Raw genomic sequence first — 21,971 nt, 5'->3', positions numbered from 1 at the left:
AGCCGGCCTGTACACTGCGCGCAGGTCCAGCCAGGAGGCCCTTAGAAAGACCTACCACCTCCACCCCGTTATTAACTTGCATGAGCTCTGGGGCCCAAGGTCCCGGGGTAGCTCGCCCTCTGAAGCCGAAAACCTCAGGGACCAGGGACTTGTGGGGTGGGTGGGTGTAGGGCCAGATTGGAGGGGAAAGAGGGGCTTCGGGGGCTGGCTCTCTGAGGTTCTCCAGTAATTCTATGGAAACTGGAAACAGCTGTCTTGACTCGCACAGTTTTCAGGCAGAAACCACCCTGAAGGGTGGAGTGTGGAACGGAACCTCCATGACAGTCTTGAGTTTTCCAGGCCCTCTCCGGGAAGGCGGCAATGCCTGTGGGTGTCGCCGTTGCCGTGATAGTCTCACACACGCAGGGGTGTATCTCGTTCATTTTCATGTAGAAAACGAGAGCGAAACTACAGAGAAAAGAAACGTCTGGTGCATCACGGCCTGACCACGGATTCCTGTTTCCTGCAACAAGGGGAGTCTCCACTGTGGCCTGTTTGGAAACTGGAAAGGGGAGGGAAGTCACGATGCTGCTTTTCCACGCTTCGCTGGAGGTTTCTGTGTCCCCACAGAGCTTGGGAAACAGTCAACATGGTCATGCTTTCAGGGGCCGGAGACACGTGAGCACCAGGCTCCCTCATTGCAGAGGGCAAAGGAACCTGGAACACGGAAACATGGTTCACTCTGCCTGAGTGTGACTGCTCTGTTGCAGGCTCAGCGTGGGGCTATGTCATCTGTGAACCATGTGGATGAAAAACGGACAATCACCCGAGTCTCCGCTCATTGCTCTCTGGCCAATTGGATCATTCCTTGGGAGGCGGAATTCGTCTGAATCGCTCCTGGATGAGGTGACCCAGGCTGGCGATCTGGAGGGCTGGTGAGCGCCCCGCAGGCTGACGCGGCTGTCAGCCCAGCACTCAGCCTGCACTGGGCACCCAACATTTTCCCAGAGTGCAAGGTCCTGCTGGTCCTAGAGGCAGAAGACCGCTTTTCTCTCTGCCTTCCTCTCTCTGTCTCTTGCTCCCTTTCTCCTTCTGTCCTTCCCTTCCTCCCTCCTCCCTCCCTACCTCTCTTCCTCACCCTCTCCCCACTTTCTCCTTTCCAATGTCCCTCTGTCCATCTGTCCTTTTCTCGCTCCATTCCTCCCTTTCTATCTCTGTTCCTCTCCCCATCTCTATTTTTCAACATTGTATGACCCCATTGTGTGTATCTATGTGTTAACATTTTTTAGCAAAAAAATTCATTTTCATTAAGATATGTACATTGTTATTTAGACACGTTATTTATGTATGTGCATTTGTTTAATAGACATAATTTATTTCAGAGTTATTCTACAGCATAGTGTAAGCGTAACTCATAAGCAGTGTCAACCCAAAAATTGTGTGACTCACATTACTGTGATTCTTTTCTATTGCAGTGGTCGAGAATAAAATCTCTATATCTCCAATTTATATCTGTCTATTATCATTGAATTGGCCCCATTTCCTGTAATGATAGAACACTATTCCCGTACTATGACAAGAGCTGTGGGCTGTGGGGAGGTCAAGGATAGGATGACACAGAAGTGAAGATAAGACATTCTCTTTTTCACATCTTTATTAAATACAAATTCCATATGAACGAAATTTAAAATTCCAAACGACATTAATGTTTATTTCATCACATAAAATGAAATTATAAAGCAACCAAATAAGTAATTAATACACTTAGATAATGAAAGATTGTATGATCTCAGTAAAAAATACAAGTAGAATATACGTCAAATATAACAAAATACACTGTATTGTAGTATGCGATGAAATCTCCATATCCTGCAATATAGTACAATCAATTGAAATGTATAAAATACAATAAAATATAAATTTAGGATTTTAAAATGAAATAAAACATGAAGCAGTTCAATAAATAAGTACAATCATTTACCATTTAATATATCTTGACTTAAATTTTATGTAGAAATATTAAAAGTAAACAGCTTGCATAGTAATTTTACTATAATTATATAAAACTGTAAAAATGTATAGACATTTTTTCACAGGGAGTGCTATTAATGGTTTGTGGATATTAGTACTCCATGGGTTCAGGCTGGAAGAGTGAGAGCCTACAACATTTTCCGGATTAAAAGAGAAGCAATTTCTTGGTAAGGGGGCTCATGCCTGTAATCCCAGCATGTTGGGAGGTGGAGGCTGGCGGATCACCTGAGTTTGAGGCCAACCTGGCCAAAGTGACAAAACTCTCTCTCTACTAACAATACAAGAAAAAATAAATTAGCCAGGCATGGCAGTACATTCCTGTAGTCCCAGTAACTTGGGAGGCTGAGGCATGAGAATTGTTTGAACCCAGGAAGCAGAGGCTGCAGCGAGCTAAGATTTTGCCACTGCACTCCAGCCTGGATAACATAGCAAGACTGTCTCAAAAAAAAAAAGGAACATATAATTTTATATTTACTTTTCTACAATCTAAAATGTGCAAATTCACAATTACATTCTAATATTTTTCTGATTATATGGAAATGCACGACTGTCATCAGACATCCAAAAGACATCAAATGTCTAACATGAAATATAACATTTGTCTATAGCCTTAGCGGTCTGCAAAATGCAGGGCTCACAATTCTGAGTATACCACTCAAGTTTCTTTCCTATGACTTCTTCAGGTTCTGTCATTTATTAACACAGTGTGTCTAAAATTGTCGCTGCTGGTCATCTGGAAGAATCTGAGAAGAAGCAGGTCCTTGTTCTCATTCCCAGAGCTGCATCTCTGCTGAATAGGGTCAAGGTGCTCCCAGCTTAGCCTCATCTGATCCACTGACAGGTTCAGTTATCTCCTGCCCAGGGAAGGGCTGGGCTTCTCTCTCCAGGGCTGAATCCCCAGGACCAGGCAGTGTGGCTGGGACAAGCCAGCCCTCTGCAGGGAAGACATAAGCTGCCTGGGTGGCCATGGAATACAAGGTCTGCACCTGGGCACACAGAGGCCCCCGGAGCTGAGTGAGCAGTGTCAGCTGCTCACAGGTCAGTGGAGAATGGATCTGCTGTGCCCACACCTGGGCTAGGTCTCGATAAACAGCCTCTGACATAGCTCGCACCGAGGTCACCAAGCTTTTTCGAAGTGACGGTGTTTGGACTCCTAGGGGCCGAGAACTGTGCCGCTTGCTGTGCCCAGTGCGAGCCCTGGAACGTCCCCTATGGTGGGTATCACAGGTCTCCTGGATTTCACTGTTGTGCACAGCAGTGGAGGATCTTGATTTCTTTTTCAACATCAAGCTGCACTCCTCTTCTGGACGATTCCCTGCAAAGAAAGCATGTGAGAGACTCACCAGAGCAGTCCCCACAGACCCTCATTTCCAGAACACCCTGTGCACCCAGGTGAACCCAACTTGTCTCTCCCATTCCTTCCTGACCATCTCAGCACTGGAATGAAGTGAGGCTGAACCTCTTGTGAGTCCCCAGATATTCTCGGAGTGCTAAGATCTCAAAAACTTACTCGTCAATAAGTAACTCCCTTTCCGCTCAAGACTCGTTTAAAAGTTTCCTGATTATTTGCCTTTTGGGGCAAACCAAAAACAAAAAAACCACCACCACCACCAACAAAAAACACCAAGACTCTACCTGCTCTGTCTTGGCAGCTGTTTTGGGAACTGATTTTTCTTTTCCTGCAGTTTTCCCGATATGAACTGGACTCTGGTTCTGTGAACACAATGAGAGTTTGAGAAAGTGCCTCCAGCTGAACACCCTGAAATTCCTAGTCCATCCTGGACACACAGGAGCTGAGGTTGCCACCGAACCCCAGCTCTCTTCTGTTCTCCAGTGTCCAGGATCTGTACGGCCCTGGCTGCCAAGGAACTCCCAGTTTCCTTGCCAGGGGAGCCTGTGTTGCTGCCCTTGCCCTTCTCACCTTGAAAGAGTCAAATCTTACCTGATCCAGCAGTGCTGTTCCTGGCCTTGAGCTTGGTTTCCTCAGAATTCTCCTTGTTTGGATTGGGCTCCGATCCTGCTGCAAAAGAAAATTAAGATGACTCACCTCTCCCTAGGCAGAGTCCCATAATCGATCTCTGATGCATTTTTGCGAATCAGTCTTTCATGGAAGCTCTTCAGCCAGTGTCAGGAGTGAACACATTTCTCAAAGTCCCCTGAGGGCACTAAGCCATTTCTCATCCCCAATCTCAAAATAAAACCCTGCTAAAGACACATAGCTCAGTGTCCCTGATTCCAACCCTCCTTCCAGCCTCCATAGGAGCAGCCCAAGGCCTTACCTTGCCTTTGCATGTGCTTCTCACTGGAATGGGAGAAGGCGGTCTTGCCTTTTCCTTTGAATGGTTTCTTCTCTTCTGAGCCCTTTTCTGTAAAGGAGATCGGTTGGAAAGGGGGCTGGTCAGTGGAGCATCGGATGGAGGAGCAGTGGAGATCGGGGTCTTCATTTCCCTTTCCCATGTTGAAGCGCAAGTGAAAGGTGCACTCTCTAACACGTCCAAAGGCAGAGTGTGGGTTATTCTGATAGACCTGCCTTTTATACGTCCCTCACCTGGGCGTGGCATACTCTGATTGGCCGAACAGTTTTCTCATTCCTGCCTCTTCTTAGAGCCTCAATCAGAAGTTTCTTGCTGTAGTTCTACTGGGGAGCTAGACACAGTTAAGGGAGACATTTTCAGGATCCTGTCATAGTGTCAAGAAAACAAAGAACCGGGAGCACAGGGATCGGAAGATCAGGGAATCATTTCTTCCGATTTCTGTCCCAGTTCCTACCTGGAAGTATTTATGATCTTGTTCACCTTTCAAGATGCACAATTAAACATGCCTATATTGACATACGTTATATATTTTGCACAGAAAGAGAATTTATTATACATGGTGTTAACATTGTATGCATAGGTATTATAATTTCTTAAATGCTTGGAAGCAACAAATGTCAAATTATGGTTGATTGTATTAGATCCACACATGATGAAATAAAAATGCAGAGAAAAAATAAATACCAAATGAAATGACTCTTCCTACCTTAAAAATGGGGAACATAATTAGATCAAATGCAATAAAATTGAATTGATTAGGTTGAGCCAGTGCTAACCTAATCAGCTCCTGATTCCTGAGGTAGCAAAAAGTCTAGGTGGAAAAAGTTTCCCCCTTTCTCACCCTTCCTCAGTCATCCTGGGAGCGCCATTGTGTTCTGTGGAATTTATTCAGCCTCCCTAATAAAAATGGACTTGCTCTCAAACAGGTAACCCAACTGATCACAAGAAAAACAGCCTCGATTCTGAACATCAGCTCCTGTCTTCACACCGCAGACACCACCTGAATCCCGTCAAAGCCCACATTGTTTCTCAACAGCACCATATTCCAGGGCAGCCTCTCAAAATTGCCTCAGTGAGAAGGGACAAGGTGTGGTGGAGCTCCAGGTTCAGACCAGCTGTCTCATCCCTTCCTACTGTGGCGAAGTCTGTCTCTGCTGGTCAGAACCCTCCAACTAGCCTAGTCTATGTCCAAGCAAGTGTCCCCTAAAAGGACCTTCTTGTCTCCCCCTCTGCTGAGGAAAGCATGCAGGAATGAGACTTTCTATGTTAGGGAGTACTCAGCCTCCAGTCCCACATGACTTGATTGACTGATGAACTGATTCCTTGAGGAGGAGACAGACACGGGGAAAAGACTGTGTTGGGTGAGTCTGTGTTTTCCCAGCTGTGCTGCCTGTGCAAATAGTGGAACCAAAAAAAAAAAAATAGTGGTAGACACACACTGCCTAGTGAAATTGTCTGAATGTAAATGGAACTTATCATAATATGATATTGTTATATATTATAACATTATGATATCATAAAATTTATTTTACATCTAAATAAATTTTGATATATTATGATGTAACATATAAAATGTGGTCAGGTAATTTTATAAGAAAATTGCATTAAATTTTGTAACAATATTAACATATAAACTCAATAGAAAGTTGGGAAAATTGTCTGCTCTTGTGTAAATGACTGCTTTTTGGATAACTCTATAAAATATATGAAGAGGGGTCTGCTACTTACAGGCACGGTGGCTCATGCCTGTAATCCTAGCACTTTGGGAGGCCAAGGCGGGTGGATCACCTTAGGTCAGGAGTTCATGGCTAGCCTAGCCAACATAAGGAAACCCCATCTGTACTAAAAATTCAAAAAAAAATTAACTGAATGTGGTGGCTCACGCCTGTAATCCCAGCTACTTAGGAGGCAGGAGGATTGCTTGAACCCAGGAGGCAGAGGTTTTGGTGAGCCAAGATCACGCCACTGCACTCCAGCTGGGCAACAGAGCAAAACTGCATCTCAAAAAAAGAAAAAAACTCAGGCTTATTTTTATCAAAATCTAGATTTTAAATAACAATTCTAGGTGTTCCCTTTCAATAAAAATCCAAACCAAAACAAACAAAAAATTTCTAGGTAATTCCCATGAATATGAATAACTGTTAAATGGGGTACTTTTATTTTTAAGAGAGGGATTGTTTACATGGATGTGTTGATGTGTCAAACACGCACAGTTAAAATTGTACCTATTTTTGACAGATCCTGACTCTAACCCTCTGGATGGAGTGCAGTGGTGCAATCGCAGCTCACTGCAGCCTTGACCTCCCGGACTCCAGTGATCCTCCCAAGTCAGCTTCCCAAATAGCTGTGACTACAAGTGTGCACCACTATGCCCAACTAACTTTTAAAAAATTGTTGTAGAGATGAGGTCTCACTCTCTTGCCCCAGTGAGGTCTTGTTATGTTGCCTACATCTTACCTCAAAAAAAAAAGAAACTTATTAAAAGATAAAGTGTGAGTTAAAAATGGGTTCACATTAATGATTTTTAATTTGATACTTCTATTGTTAAAAGAGGGATTGTTTATATGGGTGTGTTTATGTGTAAAAAGCTAACTAAGGTCGAACCTTTATTTTTTTTTTGAGACAGAGACGCACTCTGTCACCCAGGCTGATGTGTAGTGGCACAATCACAACTCACTGTAGCCTCAAACTTGTAGAATCAAGAGATCCTGCTATGTCAACATCCCAAGTAGCTGGAACTACAGACATGCACCACTGAGCCTGATTAATTTAAGAAAAATTTTAATAAAGATGTGGTCTCACTATGCTGCCAAGGCTGCTCTCAAACTCCTGACCTCAAATGATCCTCCTGCCTTGTCATTCCAAAGTGATGGGATTAAACAGGCTTAAGCCATTGTGCTCAGCCAAGAGTTTACCTTCAATGAGCACATATTTTATATCAGAAAAAATAATAATAAATAATAAAGTATGTGTAAGAAATGAGTTGAAGTATAGATAATAAAAAATTGACATGTCATTAGTTGTTCTTGAGCCTGGGTAACAGGCCTATTGTACTGTTTCTTTTATTTTGTGTGTTTTAAATTTTCTGTAATAAAACATGTGTGATAATACAAAGTTGATCTACAATGTTAGCTCTTAAGATCTTAGTGACTTTGGGGGAGAAAAAAGAGAGAGAAAGTGGTTGCCAGGGCATCAGTGAAGCTGGTTCTATTTCTAGGTTACACATGTGTGTTCACTTTGTAATAATTCATTGAACTTTACATGATTTCTTTGTATACATCTTTCTGCATGAATGTTATACATATATAAAATTTAAATATTGCCTATCTGCACAAAATTTTCACTTCATATCTCAGAATAAGAGCACTGTTTTGTATTGTTTTAAAGTGGGACAGGTTTGCTCAGGGCATAATCAGATGGATATTAATATTCCAAGGTATTTACTTATGTCCTAACACTTTGGTGACCTTCTAGGTCTTCCCATGTTTACATCAATTTAGTAAGTAAGACAGTTTTAATTTTTTAGGGTATAGGTCAAGCACAGTGGATCATGCCTACACTCTCAGCTCTTTGGGAGGCCAAGGCAGGAGGATCATTCGAGTCCAGTATTTTGAGTTTTTTTAGGATGCAATTATTATTCAGCAAAGTCCTCTCCCCACAGTGAGGTGCAGCAATGCAAGGGCGCCTAGTGCACACTATTCATTTGGTATGAGTAGAACTGGATTGATTCAGGAATAAAATGTGCAGCAGAGGTCAGTTCAGCAAAGAAGAGTAGGTAATGCAGGTAAGATCAGAAGACCACAACCCAGCAGCAGCAAATCTTTCCATTTATTTCAGGAACCCATTTGCCACTAGTTCACCAGAAGGGCTGATTTAAACCAGTAGTTTGGGGACTTGGTTGTACCCCATAGTCACCCAGAGAGCTTTAAACAGCACTGTGGCTGAGGTCCCACTGCAAGGATTCTGAAGTCGTTCATCTATTGCCTTTTGAGTTTAGGTAGTTTTAAAATCCTCCCTGGTGATTCCCGTGTGCACCCAGGGGGAACAACCCCTGGTTCGGGGTGAGAAATGCGTTTGATGCCCATGCATTCCATGTGTACAGCCGTGATTTGCCCCATGGCCACTCCTGAGTTTGGGGTCTTAGAAAATACACTTGTTCTGTTAAAAATCAAAAAACAACTTCAAAACACCCTCAGCTGTTTGGCTAAAATGCAGCAGGAGAAAATATCTTCTCAACAGATGTATCTGAATGGCACTTGCTTTCAGAGTAAACGGTGGTTTCAAGCACAATATAGCACTTTTTTCCCAAAGGCTTTCAAGGCCTTTTACTATCATATCCTTATGAATCACAGGAATAAAAAAGTCATAGTTATATAACTGTCAAATATTGTATTAGGAAAAATTTAAGGTCATATCTTCTATGCTCAGGTACCCTCATTAAAATCATTTAAGACCCATCTGCCCTGTGTCGTGGCTCACACCTGTAATTCCAGCACTTTGAAAGGCAGAGGCTGGAGGATCACTTGAGCTCAGGAGTCCAAGACCAGCGTGCTCAACATAGAAAAACCTCATCTCTGCCAAAAATACAAATATTATCTGGTTGTGGTAGTGTGTACATGTGGTCCCAGCTACTTGGGAGGCTGAGGTGGGAGAATCGCTGGAGCACAGAATGTCAAAGCTGCAGTGAGCCACTGCACCCCAGCCAGAATGACAGGGAAAGAGACCCTGTCTCAGAAATAAAAATAAATAAAGAGACCCATTCTTTCAGACACCCTCATTCTTCTACATAAAACATGGGGCTTTTGACTGAAATGTTTTAAGATGAACCGAAGATTCTCCCGTGATCAGGAGCAGTAGATGGGGGTTGCTTCCTTCGTGTTCTTTGAGTTGAAGCAAGGCAGAGGTCTGGAGACTCAAACTGGTAAATACTCAAACTGGTAAATATATCAATTGCTTTCTTTTCATATGATGTATTAAGCTATTCTTGAATTGATATTTTAAAAAACTGAGACTGGGTTATTTATAAGAAAAGAGTTTGATTGGCTCATGGTTCTGCAGGCTGTACAGGAAGCACAGCACCAGTGTCTGCTTCTGGGAAGGCCTGGGGAACGTTACAATCATAGTGAAAGAGAAGCAGGCATCTCACATGGTAGAACAGGAAAGATGGGGGAGGGATGCACCACACTTCTAAACAACCAGATCTCTCGAGTACTCACTATCACAAGGAAGGCATAGAGCCATGAGGGACTCACCCGGTGATTCAACCACCTCATCCCCAGGCCCCACCTGCCACATTGGGGATTAAAATTCAATATGAGATTTGGAGGGGACATCTAAACCACATCACGTGATCATCAGAAAAACAGATGAAGAATTCATGGTTTCTGCTGTCCAGAAACTTTTCATCTGGAGCAAATGGATTAATGGCTGAATTCAGCATGCTGTGGTTGGAAGGGAAATGGATTAATGGCTGAATTCAGCATCCTGTGGTTGGAAGGGAAATGGATTAATGGCTGAATTCAGCATCCTGTGGTTGGAAGGGAAATGGATTAATGGCTGAATTCAGCATCCTGAGGTCAGAAGGGAAACGGATTAATGGTTGAATCCAGCATCCTGTGGTTGGAAGGGAGAAGGGAGCTGCACAGGGGGCCTTGGCTGCATTTGCTCCACTTCCCTTATGCTGTTCCTTGAGTTCCGATGTCACCACCTGAAGGGCTATTCATGGACAAAAGAATTATTGTTATTGTTGTGATTATGTCTATTTCTTTTATCTTGGTAAAAATAAGTTTTTAGCTTCTCATGTAATTGTCCTAAAAAACCCTAAGAGTTTTGCTTAAGTTTCTTGTTATCCTGTGTTATAAAAATTGACAGGGAAGTGGCTAAAACAGATTAAAATTACACAAGCTCTAAGAGTCAAGTCTCTGTTGGGCAGGCTTAGGAAAGACAGAACTGGAAATACTCCACAAGCATGAATATCAGAAACGTGGGATCCACTTTCTGTTCCAGCCCTGACCAGATCCACCCTCTTCTAAGGCCTCATCCAGATCTGGCCTCACCCTAGAATCTTCTCTCACCGAACTGATTAAAGGAGACCAGATATTCGGGTGGGGGCTCCTGCCGCCTCTCCTGAGTTGGTGCCCACAATTTCCTAAAATGGAAAAGCAGATAAATGGAAGAAAATAATTCTATATTTGGGGGCTATAATTTCTTTTTCATTGAAGCCAGTGCTTCTAGAGACACTCCACCTAGCAACTTGTTTTCCACTCCTGAAAATTCAGTAGCTGCTCCACAAGGCACAAGAAGGTAAATATAAATATAAAACATCTCTCTGAGCAGTTACCCTTTTTTCTCTATCCCGCTCATCTGTTTATATAGCTTTTATTCTGCACATTTTATTTTTCAGGTAAATAATTTTTAAAATGGAAGAAAAAAATAGAAATGCTAGGCCCTTCATTTAAATCCTGAAAATTACAGAAAACTTAGCATCCAACTCCCAGGGTGCTATAAAGATTAACTCACATCATGTAATGTTTCCTGAACAGTGCTCTGTAACAGACTTCTGAACACATAGTATGTGCTCAATAAAGATTGTATTAACTCATGTGCACGTGTTTTCCAAATGCAGACTTACTCAAACATTGATGCCTTCTCTAGGCTTTCTAAACTGTCAAGAGCCAGCAGAAAATGACATGTTTGAAAATGGTGATTGGTGGCTTACACTTTGGGCCAAAAGTATTTGTGTTGTGGTAAGAGTGTTGGATGTCAGGAGCTCTGTGCTGTGCCTACTTTTTCTAGCTGAGTACTACTATATTGGATGTAGTAGAAGAAACATCAGTATTAAGAGGAGACTTTTTAAAGAAGCCAAATCATGGACCCCTTCCAAACCTGCAGAATCACATTACTAAGAGAGAGCCTGGAATTGGAAATAATTCATATGCACATTGAAACTTGAGAGGCAGCTGTGCGCGGTGACTCACACCTGTAATTCTAACACTTTGGGAGACCAAAGTGAGCAGATCACCTGAGGTCAGCAGTTCAAGACCAGCCTGGGCAACATGGCCAAACCACGTCTCTACTAAAACATACAAAAATTAGCCAGGTGTGGTGGCTGGTGCCTATAATCCTAGCTACTCGGGTGGCTGAGACTGCAGAATCACTCAAACCTGGAAGGTGGAGGTTGCAGTGGGCCAAGATGGCACCACTGCACTCCTGCCTGGACAATGAGTGAAAACTCTGTCAAAAGAAAAGGAAGAGGAAAGAAAGAAAGAAAGAAGAAAGAAAGAAAGAAGAAAGAAAAGAAAGAAAGAAAAAGAAAGAAAGAAAGAAAGAAAGAAAGAAAGAAAGAAAGAAAGAAAAACATGAGAGGCAATGCTTAGATAAGTGGCTCTCAGCCCATGCTTCCAGCCATAATCACATGGCCAGCTTAAAGAAAAACCATCACCTGCGCCCTCCCCAGAGACTCTGTCTATTGGTCTTGGTGGGAGCATCTATGTGGTTATAATTAGAAAGTCAAATTGTCCCTCTTTGATGATTATATAATATCATATATGCAAAAATTCTAAAGACCACCAAAAAAACTCTTAGATTTGATAAATAAATTTAATAATATTTCAGGATGCAAAAATCAATGTACAAAAATTTGTAGCATTTTTATACACTAATGATGATCAAGCTGACAACTGAATTAAAAAGTCACTTCCTTTTGCAATAGCTACAAAAAAGGTAAAATGCTTAGAAATACAATTAGTCAAAGAGATGAACGATCCCTACAAGGAAAACTACAAAACACTGATGAAAGAAATTGTACATGACACAGATGAGAAAAACATCCCATGCTCATGGATTGGAAGAACTACGATCATTAAAACGACTCTACTCCCCAAAGCAATCTACATATTAAATGCAATTCTTACCAAAATGCCAAGTTATTTTTTTTAAAATTAGAAAAAGAAAACACTAAGATTCACATGGAACCACAAAAAGAGCCTGAATAGCCAAAACAAATTTAAGTCAAGAGAATAAAGCTGGAGATATTACATTATCTGACTTAAAATTATGCTAGAATCCTGTAGTAACCAAAACAGCATGGCACTGATATAAATTGACACATCGATCAATGGTACAGAATAGAGAACCTAGAAATAAAGCCACATACCTACAAACAACTGATCTTTTACAAAGTCAACAAAAACATACACTGGAGAAATGACATCCTATTCAACAAATTGTGCTGGAAAAATTATATTGCCATATGCAGAGGTATGGAATGGGACCCCTATGTCCCACCATATACAAAAATCAACTCAATATGGATTAAAAGACTAAAATGTAAGACCTGAAACTATAAAAATGCTAGAAGAAACTCTAAGATAAACTCTTCTAGAGATTGATTTGGACAAAGATCTCAAAAGCAGATGTAATGATAACAAAAATAGACAAAAGGAACTCAAACTAAAAAGCTCCTGAAAATGAGCTTTTTAATTAACACAGTGAACAGAAAACCTATGGAACCAGATAAATGTTTACAAGTTTTGCATGTGACAAAGATCTAATGTCCAGAATATACAAGAAACTCAAACAGCTCAACAAAAATAAAACAAGTAACCTCATTAAAAAGCAAGCAAAGAACATAAACATTAAAAAAAAAAGTCAATGATGGTCAATGGTCAACAAGCATGTAAAAGATGCTTAACATTGTCAATGATCAGAGAAATGCTAATTAAAAACCACAATGAGATACCAACTTACACCATGCAGAATGGCTATTACTAAAAAGCAGAAAAATGAGCTATCGGCAAGGATACAGAGAAAAGAGAACACTTACACATTGTGGGAAAGTAACTTTCTACAACCTCTATGGAAAACAGTATGGAGATTTCAAAATAGACTAAAAGTAGAGCTTCCATTTGATTCAGCACTCCCACTACTTGGTATCTACCCAGAGGAAAATAATTTGTTACATAAAGAAAATACCCATGCTCACTTTTATCACAGCACTATTCACAATAGCCAATATATGAAATCAATTTAAATTTATCAATCAATAATTGAATAAAGAAAATGTGCTATACAAATATACCATGGAATGCTACTCAGCCATGAAGAAGAATAAAATCACGTCTTTTGCAACAACATGAATAAAACCAGAGGCCTTTATTGTAAGTGAAAAAACTCTGAAACAGAAAATCAAATTCTGTATTTTGTCACTTGTAAGTGGGAACTCAATTATGCATACACTTGGATATAGAGACTAGAAAAATAGACACTGGAGACTCAGAAAGATGGGAGGTTGGAGAGCATTTAGGAATGAGAAAATAGCTAATTGGGACAATAAAGAACATTCAGATGATTGTCACACCAAAAGCCCATAATTCTTCACTATGCAACATGCTTCTGAAAGGGAGCTGCATTTGTACTCTCTAACGTATTAATAAAGAGATTTAAAAAAAAAGGCCTGGTGCAGTGGCTCAAGCCTATAATCCCAGCACTTTGGGAGGCTGAGGCGGGCAGATCACGTGGTCAGGAGTTCAAGACCAGCCTGGCCAATATAGTGAAACTCCGTCTCTACTAAAAATACAAAAATTAGCCAGGCATGGTGGAGCACGCCTGTAGTCCCAGCCTCTCGGGAGGCTGAGGCAGGAGAATCACTTGAACCAGGGAAGCGGAGGTTGTGGTGAGCCGAGATTGTGTCACTGCACTCCAGCCTGGGGAACAGAGGGAGACTCGGTCTCAAGAAAAAAAAAAAAAAAAAAAGAGAAAAAACTTTGGCTTTTATCAAGAGGACAAACTGAATAGACCTCATAATTTTCACAAATAATTAGACTGGGCAAAAAAAATTTTAATAAAAATAAATAAAAATATTGTATTTTAAGAATGGTATAGAAAGATAATTTGATGAATTAGAGTAGTTAGTACTTAGCATATACAATATGTTAGGCAAGATTCTAAGCCACTTAGACCTTTATGGACAGAATATGTAACAGAGTAAAATAAATAACACAAAGATTCATTGGCAATGACAAATTGACATATTTTCAATCATATTAGATGATATTAAAACCATTAACAAATTTACTGTTTTGTTTCATAATAAAAAAGAATGTTAAATAACTTCCTTAAAAAGTTTGACTAATTAGGCATATGGATAAATGGGCGGCATTTTGACCAGTAGACAGAGGATACACATTTTCAAGGACCAGACAAAATTATTTATTTTTTGGGGGGGCGAGAGAATAGTTTTATTATCTGGGGATACAGTGGAGTCCTCTCCCTGGGATGTGGGTCTTCCACTGGTTACCCCCGCCAGGGCTCCAGGGGGAGCCCTGCGATTCAGTGCTGGGCTCCGCTGGGGGCCGGGCCTTGGAGAAGGCGAACTGTGCAGGGAAGCAGCAGCTGTGGGGTCCTCACCGGCCGCTCCGCCCAGCTGCACCGGGTCTCCTGGTGGTCCTCAGGCTGAGTCTGCATCTCTGGAGGGCAGCGAACCATCCTGCCCAGAACCTTATCCTCACAGCCCAGTTTGACACAGGTCAGCCATTTCTGCTTCCTCCCCTCGGGCTGGACTTTGCACTTGGGTTTCTTCCAGTCCTTCCCCCGGCCGCTTCTCTGTCTGCCGGAGCTTAAATTCCAGCCGCACAAATGTTCCAGCTGAGAAGGGCGTGTCCAGGGCGCTGTCCACACTGGTCTCCCGGAAGGCCCGCTGCACTGGCTGGTGCTTGCAGATTCCTCCAGGGCCACCTGCAGGCCCCGGCGCTGGCCCCCTGAGCTCGGCCCCGCCGGCGCCCCCCCGCGCCCACCCACGGGGCCAGCGAGATCCGCAGCCATCTCAGGCTTCCCCTGTCACCCTGGCCCTGCGAAGCGGGTGTGCACCCCTTAGTTCTCCGAGCCCACCGGGAGCCACCTCCTCCCCTGCCCTGCCCCTGGGGGGGGCCTGCGTGCAGAATCCTGGGCAGAGGCAAAGGAACCGGGAAATGTCCCTTTCTCCACGCTGACCTTGGGGTCTGCTGGGTCCTCTCCACTCCCTCCCACCCTGCCCGCGCTGTTCCCTGGGGCCCGCAGCTTCAGCAAATTTCCCTGCCGCGCCGGAAAGCCGTCCTGTTGCTCACTGTCACCCTTCCTCCTTTTCTGTCCCATTCTCTCTCCCCACTGGGTCTCCGACACGACCCTCTCTCCTCCCGGCTGTCCCCAGAGCCCCTCTCTGCTTCCCCAGCTCAGCCCCCTCTCTGAGGGCTTCTCCCTCCCACCCCCAAGAGAATTTCCTGGCTCCCACGGGGTGCCCCCAATCCCCGGGGCCTAGGTCAACCAGACAAAATTATTTTAAATGGGAAGATTTGAATTCCATTGAATTCATGAAAGCAGGAATCCATCTGGTCATATTTTAAATAATTTTGAAATGATAATAGTAACTATCAATTTAAAGTTTAACCAGAATTCAGAATACCCACCATTTTACCAGAAAAAAAAAAAAAAAACTGTTATAACTAACCAAGTCAGTAAGTTTTCAGGATACAATATTAACATATGAACATCAGTTGCATTTTTTTACAGTAACAAAATATCTGAAACAGGAATAAAGATAGTTCCATTTACAATATTATCAAATAGAATGAAATACTTAGGAATGAGTTAACAAAGAATATGAAAGATCTGCATACTGAAAACTATAAAATGTTGAGGAACAAAAATGAAGAATACAAAATGGGAAATATATTATGTGTTCATGGAGTCTAAGAATTAATATTGTTAAAATATCCATACTACACAAAGTGATCTATAGAGTTAAATTTCTATCAAAATTTTAATGCCATTTTATTAAAAATGTAGAACAACAATTTTAAAATTAGTATGGAACAACAAAAGACCTCAAATAGCCAAATACTGAGAAGAAAAAAAAGGCTGAAAGCCTCACACTTCCTGATTTCAAACTATATTACAAAGCTGTAGTCATCAATATAGTATAGTATTGTACCTACATAAAAACCAATAGAACAGAAGAGGACCCAGAAATAAACTCACAAAAGTACAGTCAACTGATCCCGCAGAAAGGAGAAAGGATAAACACATCAAGGAGTGGTGTAGGAAAAACTAGCTATGCACAGAAAAAAGTGAACCTTTCTCTCATATCATCACAAAATGAATTTGAAATGAAATAAAGACGTAAACATAAGAACTGAAATCATGAATCCTCTGAAAAAAAATGGGGAAAAACCTCCTTGACACTGGTCATGGCAATGATGTTTTGGATATGACACCAAGAACACGTCAAAAAAAGCAAAAATGAACAGGTGGAACTATGTCAAAGTAAAAATTTTCTGCCCAATAAAGGAAACAACAAAATATAAAGGCATTATAGGAAATGGGAGAAAATATTTGTAAACCATATGTAGGATAATATGTTACCATCCAAAATACATGTCATACTAATCAATACAAAAAAGAACCCACAGCAGAATTAAAAGCAATTTCTTGATTAATAATTGGGCAAAATATATAAATAGCAATTTTTCCAAAGATATACAAATGGCCAGCAGGTATATAGAAATAAAACATAAAAGCTACACAAATTTAAAAAAATGAAGCAGTTTATTCTACAATTTGCACTTATTTTCTTAAATTATAGAATATCCTAGGATGTAATATTGCACAATGAATAAAATGATGTTTGAGAAAACTGTTAAAATAAATAAATAAATAAAATAAAAAAATGCTCAACGTCACTAATTATCAGAGTAATTAAAATCAAAATCACGATGAGATATCACCTTATCCATGGTGTTTGGATGCCTGTTATCAAAAAGTCAAAAGATAAAAAGTGCTAGGGTGTAGAAAAAGAGAACACTTGTACACTGTTGCTGAGGATGTCAATTGGTGCAGCTATTATGAAAAACAATATGGAGGTTCCTTAAAATTTTTAAACTAGAACTACCACTAATCCCAATTGGGAGTATATAGACAAAGGACATAAAATCAGGATCATCAAGGGCATCTGCACTCCTCTGATACAGATAAATAAACTGAGAGATACATAGTTTCAGCTTTGATACAAATGAAACTCTTTCATCTACAACAATATTGATAAATCTTGCAGACATTAGGCTAAGTGAAATAAGCCGAATACAGAAGGGCAACTACTGCATGATCTCGTTTGTATGTAAAATCTAAAAAAGTAAATTAAAATAAAAAATAAAAAGCCATGGAAACAGTAGAACCGTGGTTCCCATGGGCTGGGAAGAGGGGAAAGTGAGGAGATAGCCATGGAAGGGGCACACCTTCAGTTATAAGGTGAGTAACTTCTGGGGACCTAATGTACAGAATAGTGACTATAGTTCACAATACTGTGTACTTGACATTTGCTGCGAGAGTAGATCTCAGGTGCTCTCAACACACACACAGAAACGCATTAATTATGTGAGGGGATAGATATGCTAACTAGCTTAACTGAGATAATTTAAAGACTACTGACATCTCAAAACACTATTGTACACCCTAAAAATATACACTTTCCAATTTGTCAATCATAGCTCAACGAATGCAGAAAAAAACTAAGAGTGACCAGCAGGGCATATCAAGCCACACGGAAACTCGATTTAAAACACGCTTGGCCACTGTTTCCAGCTAAACTCAGGGAACCGCCAGAGCGCTTCTGGCCCCTGGACTTGGACGCTCCTCCCGCCGCCCCCGTGGCTGGGGAAGGTACAATCGTTCCCAGGATTCCAGGCCGCGCAAATCCGGCAGGGCCATCGCCGTCCCCTTGCTCTTGCTGCAGCCCCGTTAGGCTCCGCGTTTCGGGGCGTCCAGGCCGGGGAGGCTGCCTGTGGCTGCCCGCGCGCCCCCATGGCTGTGGCTCCTCCGGCCCCCGCTTCGGCCCCGCGCAGCACCTCCGAGGCCGCAGCCTTATGGCGCCCGAACTCACGGCCTCGGGCCCGTACCCGCCGCCAGCGCCTTCGCTGTGGCCGCTCCTCCCCCCCCACGAGCCCGAGCTGGTCCAGCGGAGGAGGGCGGAGAAGCTGGAACCGGAAGGCTGAGCTGCAGGCGGCAGGTGCGGGAACGGGAGAAGCTATGGCCTCGCATAGGACGGCTGCTCAGAGCGATATGAGCAACCCCCAGGAGCTCCGCACGCAGCTGTAAGAACTCAGTAACGTACTCCGCTGTGGGAGAAATGGAGATAATAAAAGTCTGATGTAGAAATACTCACAGAGAACCATGCTCCTTGGTCAATCTCAGATTATTATTATCAGACCTACTCTAATGATGTTAGTCTTCCAAATAAAGTGAGTGACTGAACTGTCAAATCAGCAAGATCAGGATATTGAAACTCCTGCTTTGAATTCTAACGACCAGTTATAAATAGAAAATGATGCTCACCCTGGTACTGATAAAACAGCAAATGTTGAATGTAGACAAGAGGGTCATTTGCCTCAAATTCACAGGAGCCAGCATCTGCATTAGCAGCACAAGATACGTCCTTAGAAGGTTCGTCATTAGCTGGAAACTTGAGAGCTGCAGCAGAAGCGGCTTTATCACAGACTGGATTTAGTCATGATGAAAATGCTGGACGGTATTTTAACCACAGCATTTGTTTCTGTTAAGATTCTGAGAATCAAATATATTATGATTTAATTTATTACTACTGTGATGTGGAAAGTGGTCGCTATCGGTTTCATTCTCGAGTAGATTCGCAACCTTATCAGACTTATAGCACAAGACAAAAATAAAAAATTGAGAAAAGAAAGGATCCAGATTCTTCTACAAAAAAAAAAAAACTGAGGAAAAGGATTTGAATTCAGAGGATCAAAAAGCCTTCAGTGTTGAACATACAAGCTGCAATGGGAAAGAAAATTTCACAAATGTGAAAAAAAAGCCAAAATAGGCATTCATCACAAAAATAATCCCCCAAAATTCACTGTTCCAGTTAGTGGAAATACTATGGAATCTCCTCTTTAATTGGAAAAACGGTCCTCAATATTCAACTTTAAGGATGAGAAAATCACAGAGACTCATGGTGAACCAGAAGAAGGTGAAATTACAGACTCTCAGACCGAGGCTAGTTATGATGAAGGCGTTACGAGTAAAGGCAATGCAACTGCAAAAGATACTGAGGAGGAAGATGAGGAAAAAGTGTGGCCCTCATATGTGAGAGTAACTGTCATTAGATCACCCGTGTTACAGACAGGATCACTCGTCATCATCACGGCTGTAAAACCTGCTACAAATGGAAGGGAAAATGATAGGGAGCATACTCTTCGAATCCCTGAAGTTGGTGTAAGATTCATGCAGAGATTTATTTTGACCATGACTTACAAAGTTATGTCCTTTTGGATCAGGCCGTCAAAATGGAACAATTGTTAATGGAAAATGGATTGTTCAGCTGAAAACTAAATGTGACTCTTATGAACCTGAGCATGGAGATAAAGTGAAAGTTGGAGACACTGTGTTATCTTATTACATTCACCCTGGTAGTAATAGCTGTGTTGGATGTCAACCAGGGCAGGTTAGAGCTCACCTTTTCCTTGATAAGAAAGATGAATCATTTGTTGGTCCATCATTAACTAAGAAGGAAACGAGTTGGAAAGAAGAAAAGGATTTTAAAAATATATGAGAAAAATACGGTTTACAGAATACAGACTACAAAGATGATAAGATACTGGAGAATCAAAAATATAAAGATAGAGCTGAAAAACATAGGGAGCAGATTGGAAGTGAAGGAAATTTCCAAAGAGATGATGCTTCTGCATCTGTTCATTCTGAAATTACTGATAGCGACAAAGGTCAGAAGATGTAGAAAAAGATGTGTTGAAAACAGGAGAAAGCCTGGGGAAGGATGGTGGGAGAATAAAAACTCCAATACAGCCTCAGCTTCGGCAAACACATGCAGGATTGGAGACAGACAAACCATCCTCGATTAAAGAGACTCACCTTCTCCAAAACAAGAACAACAACAACAACAACTGGGACACAGCACAGGAGAGGTTTGCTGAAAACTTTCAACAACAACAACAACTGGGACAAAGCACAGGAGAGGTTTGCTGGAAACTTTTCAGAAACTAAACTTCAAAAAGATGACCTAGGAACCATTCCTTGGGTAAAAGGGACTGAGGAGTGAAGGTTAATCACAGAAGAAAACTCAAGCTTTTTTATAAATAGAGTTGGCAAACTCTTATTTTATTGCAGAACGTTTCTCCCCAAAAAAGTCAGTGGCACAAGAAAGCTGTGTCACAATTTACCCCTTCCTGATTCAGAAATGTGTAATAAAATGTGGTTTGCAGCTTTTAAACACATTTTTAAACTAATTATTAGTGACTGAATTAAGTTATGCAGTAAGTGAACTAAAGTTCACAGGGCACAGATACGTTTATCAAACTTTACTATTTTATCTTGTCATTGACAACATCCGTATAAATAATTAGCCATATGAGCAAAATTCATAGAACCACTTAAATGTACATTTGTCCTTGTCTCCATATATTCATACTAGTATGCACAGAAAATACAGCAAAAGAAACATCTAAAGTCTATAAAAATAAATCTGACAATATACATTCTTGTTTATGCCCTTCAGGACCTAGATAAAAAATGTTGAGACAACATCAACAGTGATGCATACATTTTCTTATATTCGGAATAGCCTAAATCATATTAAAGAACTAATGAACAGGTGACATGTCACAGAAAATTCACCTTTTATTGTTTTCTTCGGTGAAGAATCTGAATTTGTTGATATATATTATACATCAGCATTTGTATTTGGTTTGTTTCATAGGTAATGAAATGTCTATACATGAACAAATGAGTACAGTATTGAAAGAGTCCATGTGCTGGCATTCATACTTTTTATAAATACCATTGCAGGCAATGAAGTTGTGCCAGAAAAATCTGATTTCGAGTACAAAAGGAATATGTAGCCAGGGCCTCAAGCTCAATATATTTATTGAAAATGTCCTAAATTTCCATAAAACATTATAATGTTAAATTACTCATTTCAATAAATTATGAATTAAACAAAAAATACAAATGATGTCTTCTATGGATCAGGGAAGTGCTAATGAGACAGAATGGCCATTGAAGCCAAAGGATCTGAATTCAGGTAAATAATTTTACTCATATTAGTTTTATGTTAGAGAAAACAATACTTCTGGCCATATACTATTTATTGCAAAGGAGTATTTCAAAAATATGTACATAATGTATAATTAATTTTCTAATGGTATAAAAGTAATCACATTCTACAAATTATTACAGTATGGTCTATTGATGAGAGGGGTGTTTCAAAGGAAAAAAACTTGGAATTTCTCATGGTGATAGATGCCATAGAAAATCTATGTAGGCCGGGAGCGGTGGCTCACGCTTGTAATCCCAGCACTTTGGGAGGCTGAGGCGGGTGGATCACGAGGTCAGGAGATCAAGACCACGGTGAAACCCCATCTCTACTAAAAAAAATACAAAAAATTAGCCGGGCGTGGTGGTGGGCGCCTGTAGTCCCAGCTACTCAGAGAGGCTGAGGCAGGAGAATGGCATGATCCCGGGAGGCGGAGCTTGCAGTGAGCCGAGATCGCGCCACTGCACTCCAGCCTGGGTGAGAGAGCGAGACTCCGTCTCAAAAAAAAAAAAAATCTATGTAAAATATTTCATTCATATATGCAATTATTGATA

At 41.3% G+C, this 21,971-nt stretch overlaps 1 protein-coding gene and 2 pseudogenes across 1 annotated transcript; 1 reads left to right on the top strand and 2 right to left on the bottom strand.

The window, feature by feature from the left end:
- Positions 1–1,631: 1,631 nt before the first annotated feature.
- LOC115833984 (protein FRG2-like-2) lies at positions 1,632–4,514 on the bottom strand. Its single transcript, XM_030808779.1, has 4 exons — positions 4,290–4,514; positions 3,953–4,030; positions 3,646–3,723; positions 1,632–3,325 (listed from the first exon to the last, which is right to left on the bottom strand). The coding sequence occupies exons 1-4, from the start codon at positions 4,465–4,467 to the stop codon at positions 2,811–2,813; spliced, it is 849 nt and encodes a 282-aa protein (XP_030664639.1). The 5' UTR covers positions 4,468–4,514; the 3' UTR covers positions 1,632–2,810.
- Positions 4,515–14,566: 10,052 nt separating this feature from the next.
- On the bottom strand, positions 14,567–15,146 carry LOC100595711 (annotated as a pseudogene).
- Positions 15,147–18,155: 3,009 nt separating this feature from the next.
- Positions 18,156–20,424, top strand: LOC115833982 (annotated as a pseudogene).
- The last annotated feature ends 1,547 nt before the right edge of the window (positions 20,425–21,971 follow it).

This window comes from Nomascus leucogenys, unplaced genomic scaffold, assembly GCF_006542625.1.
Source record: "Nomascus leucogenys isolate Asia unplaced genomic scaffold, Asia_NLE_v1 001299F_43637_qpd_obj, whole genome shotgun sequence".
Classification (NCBI taxonomy): Eukaryota; Metazoa; Chordata; class Mammalia; order Primates; family Hylobatidae; genus Nomascus; species Nomascus leucogenys.
This window is presented reverse-complemented; position numbering and strand designations above follow the sequence as displayed.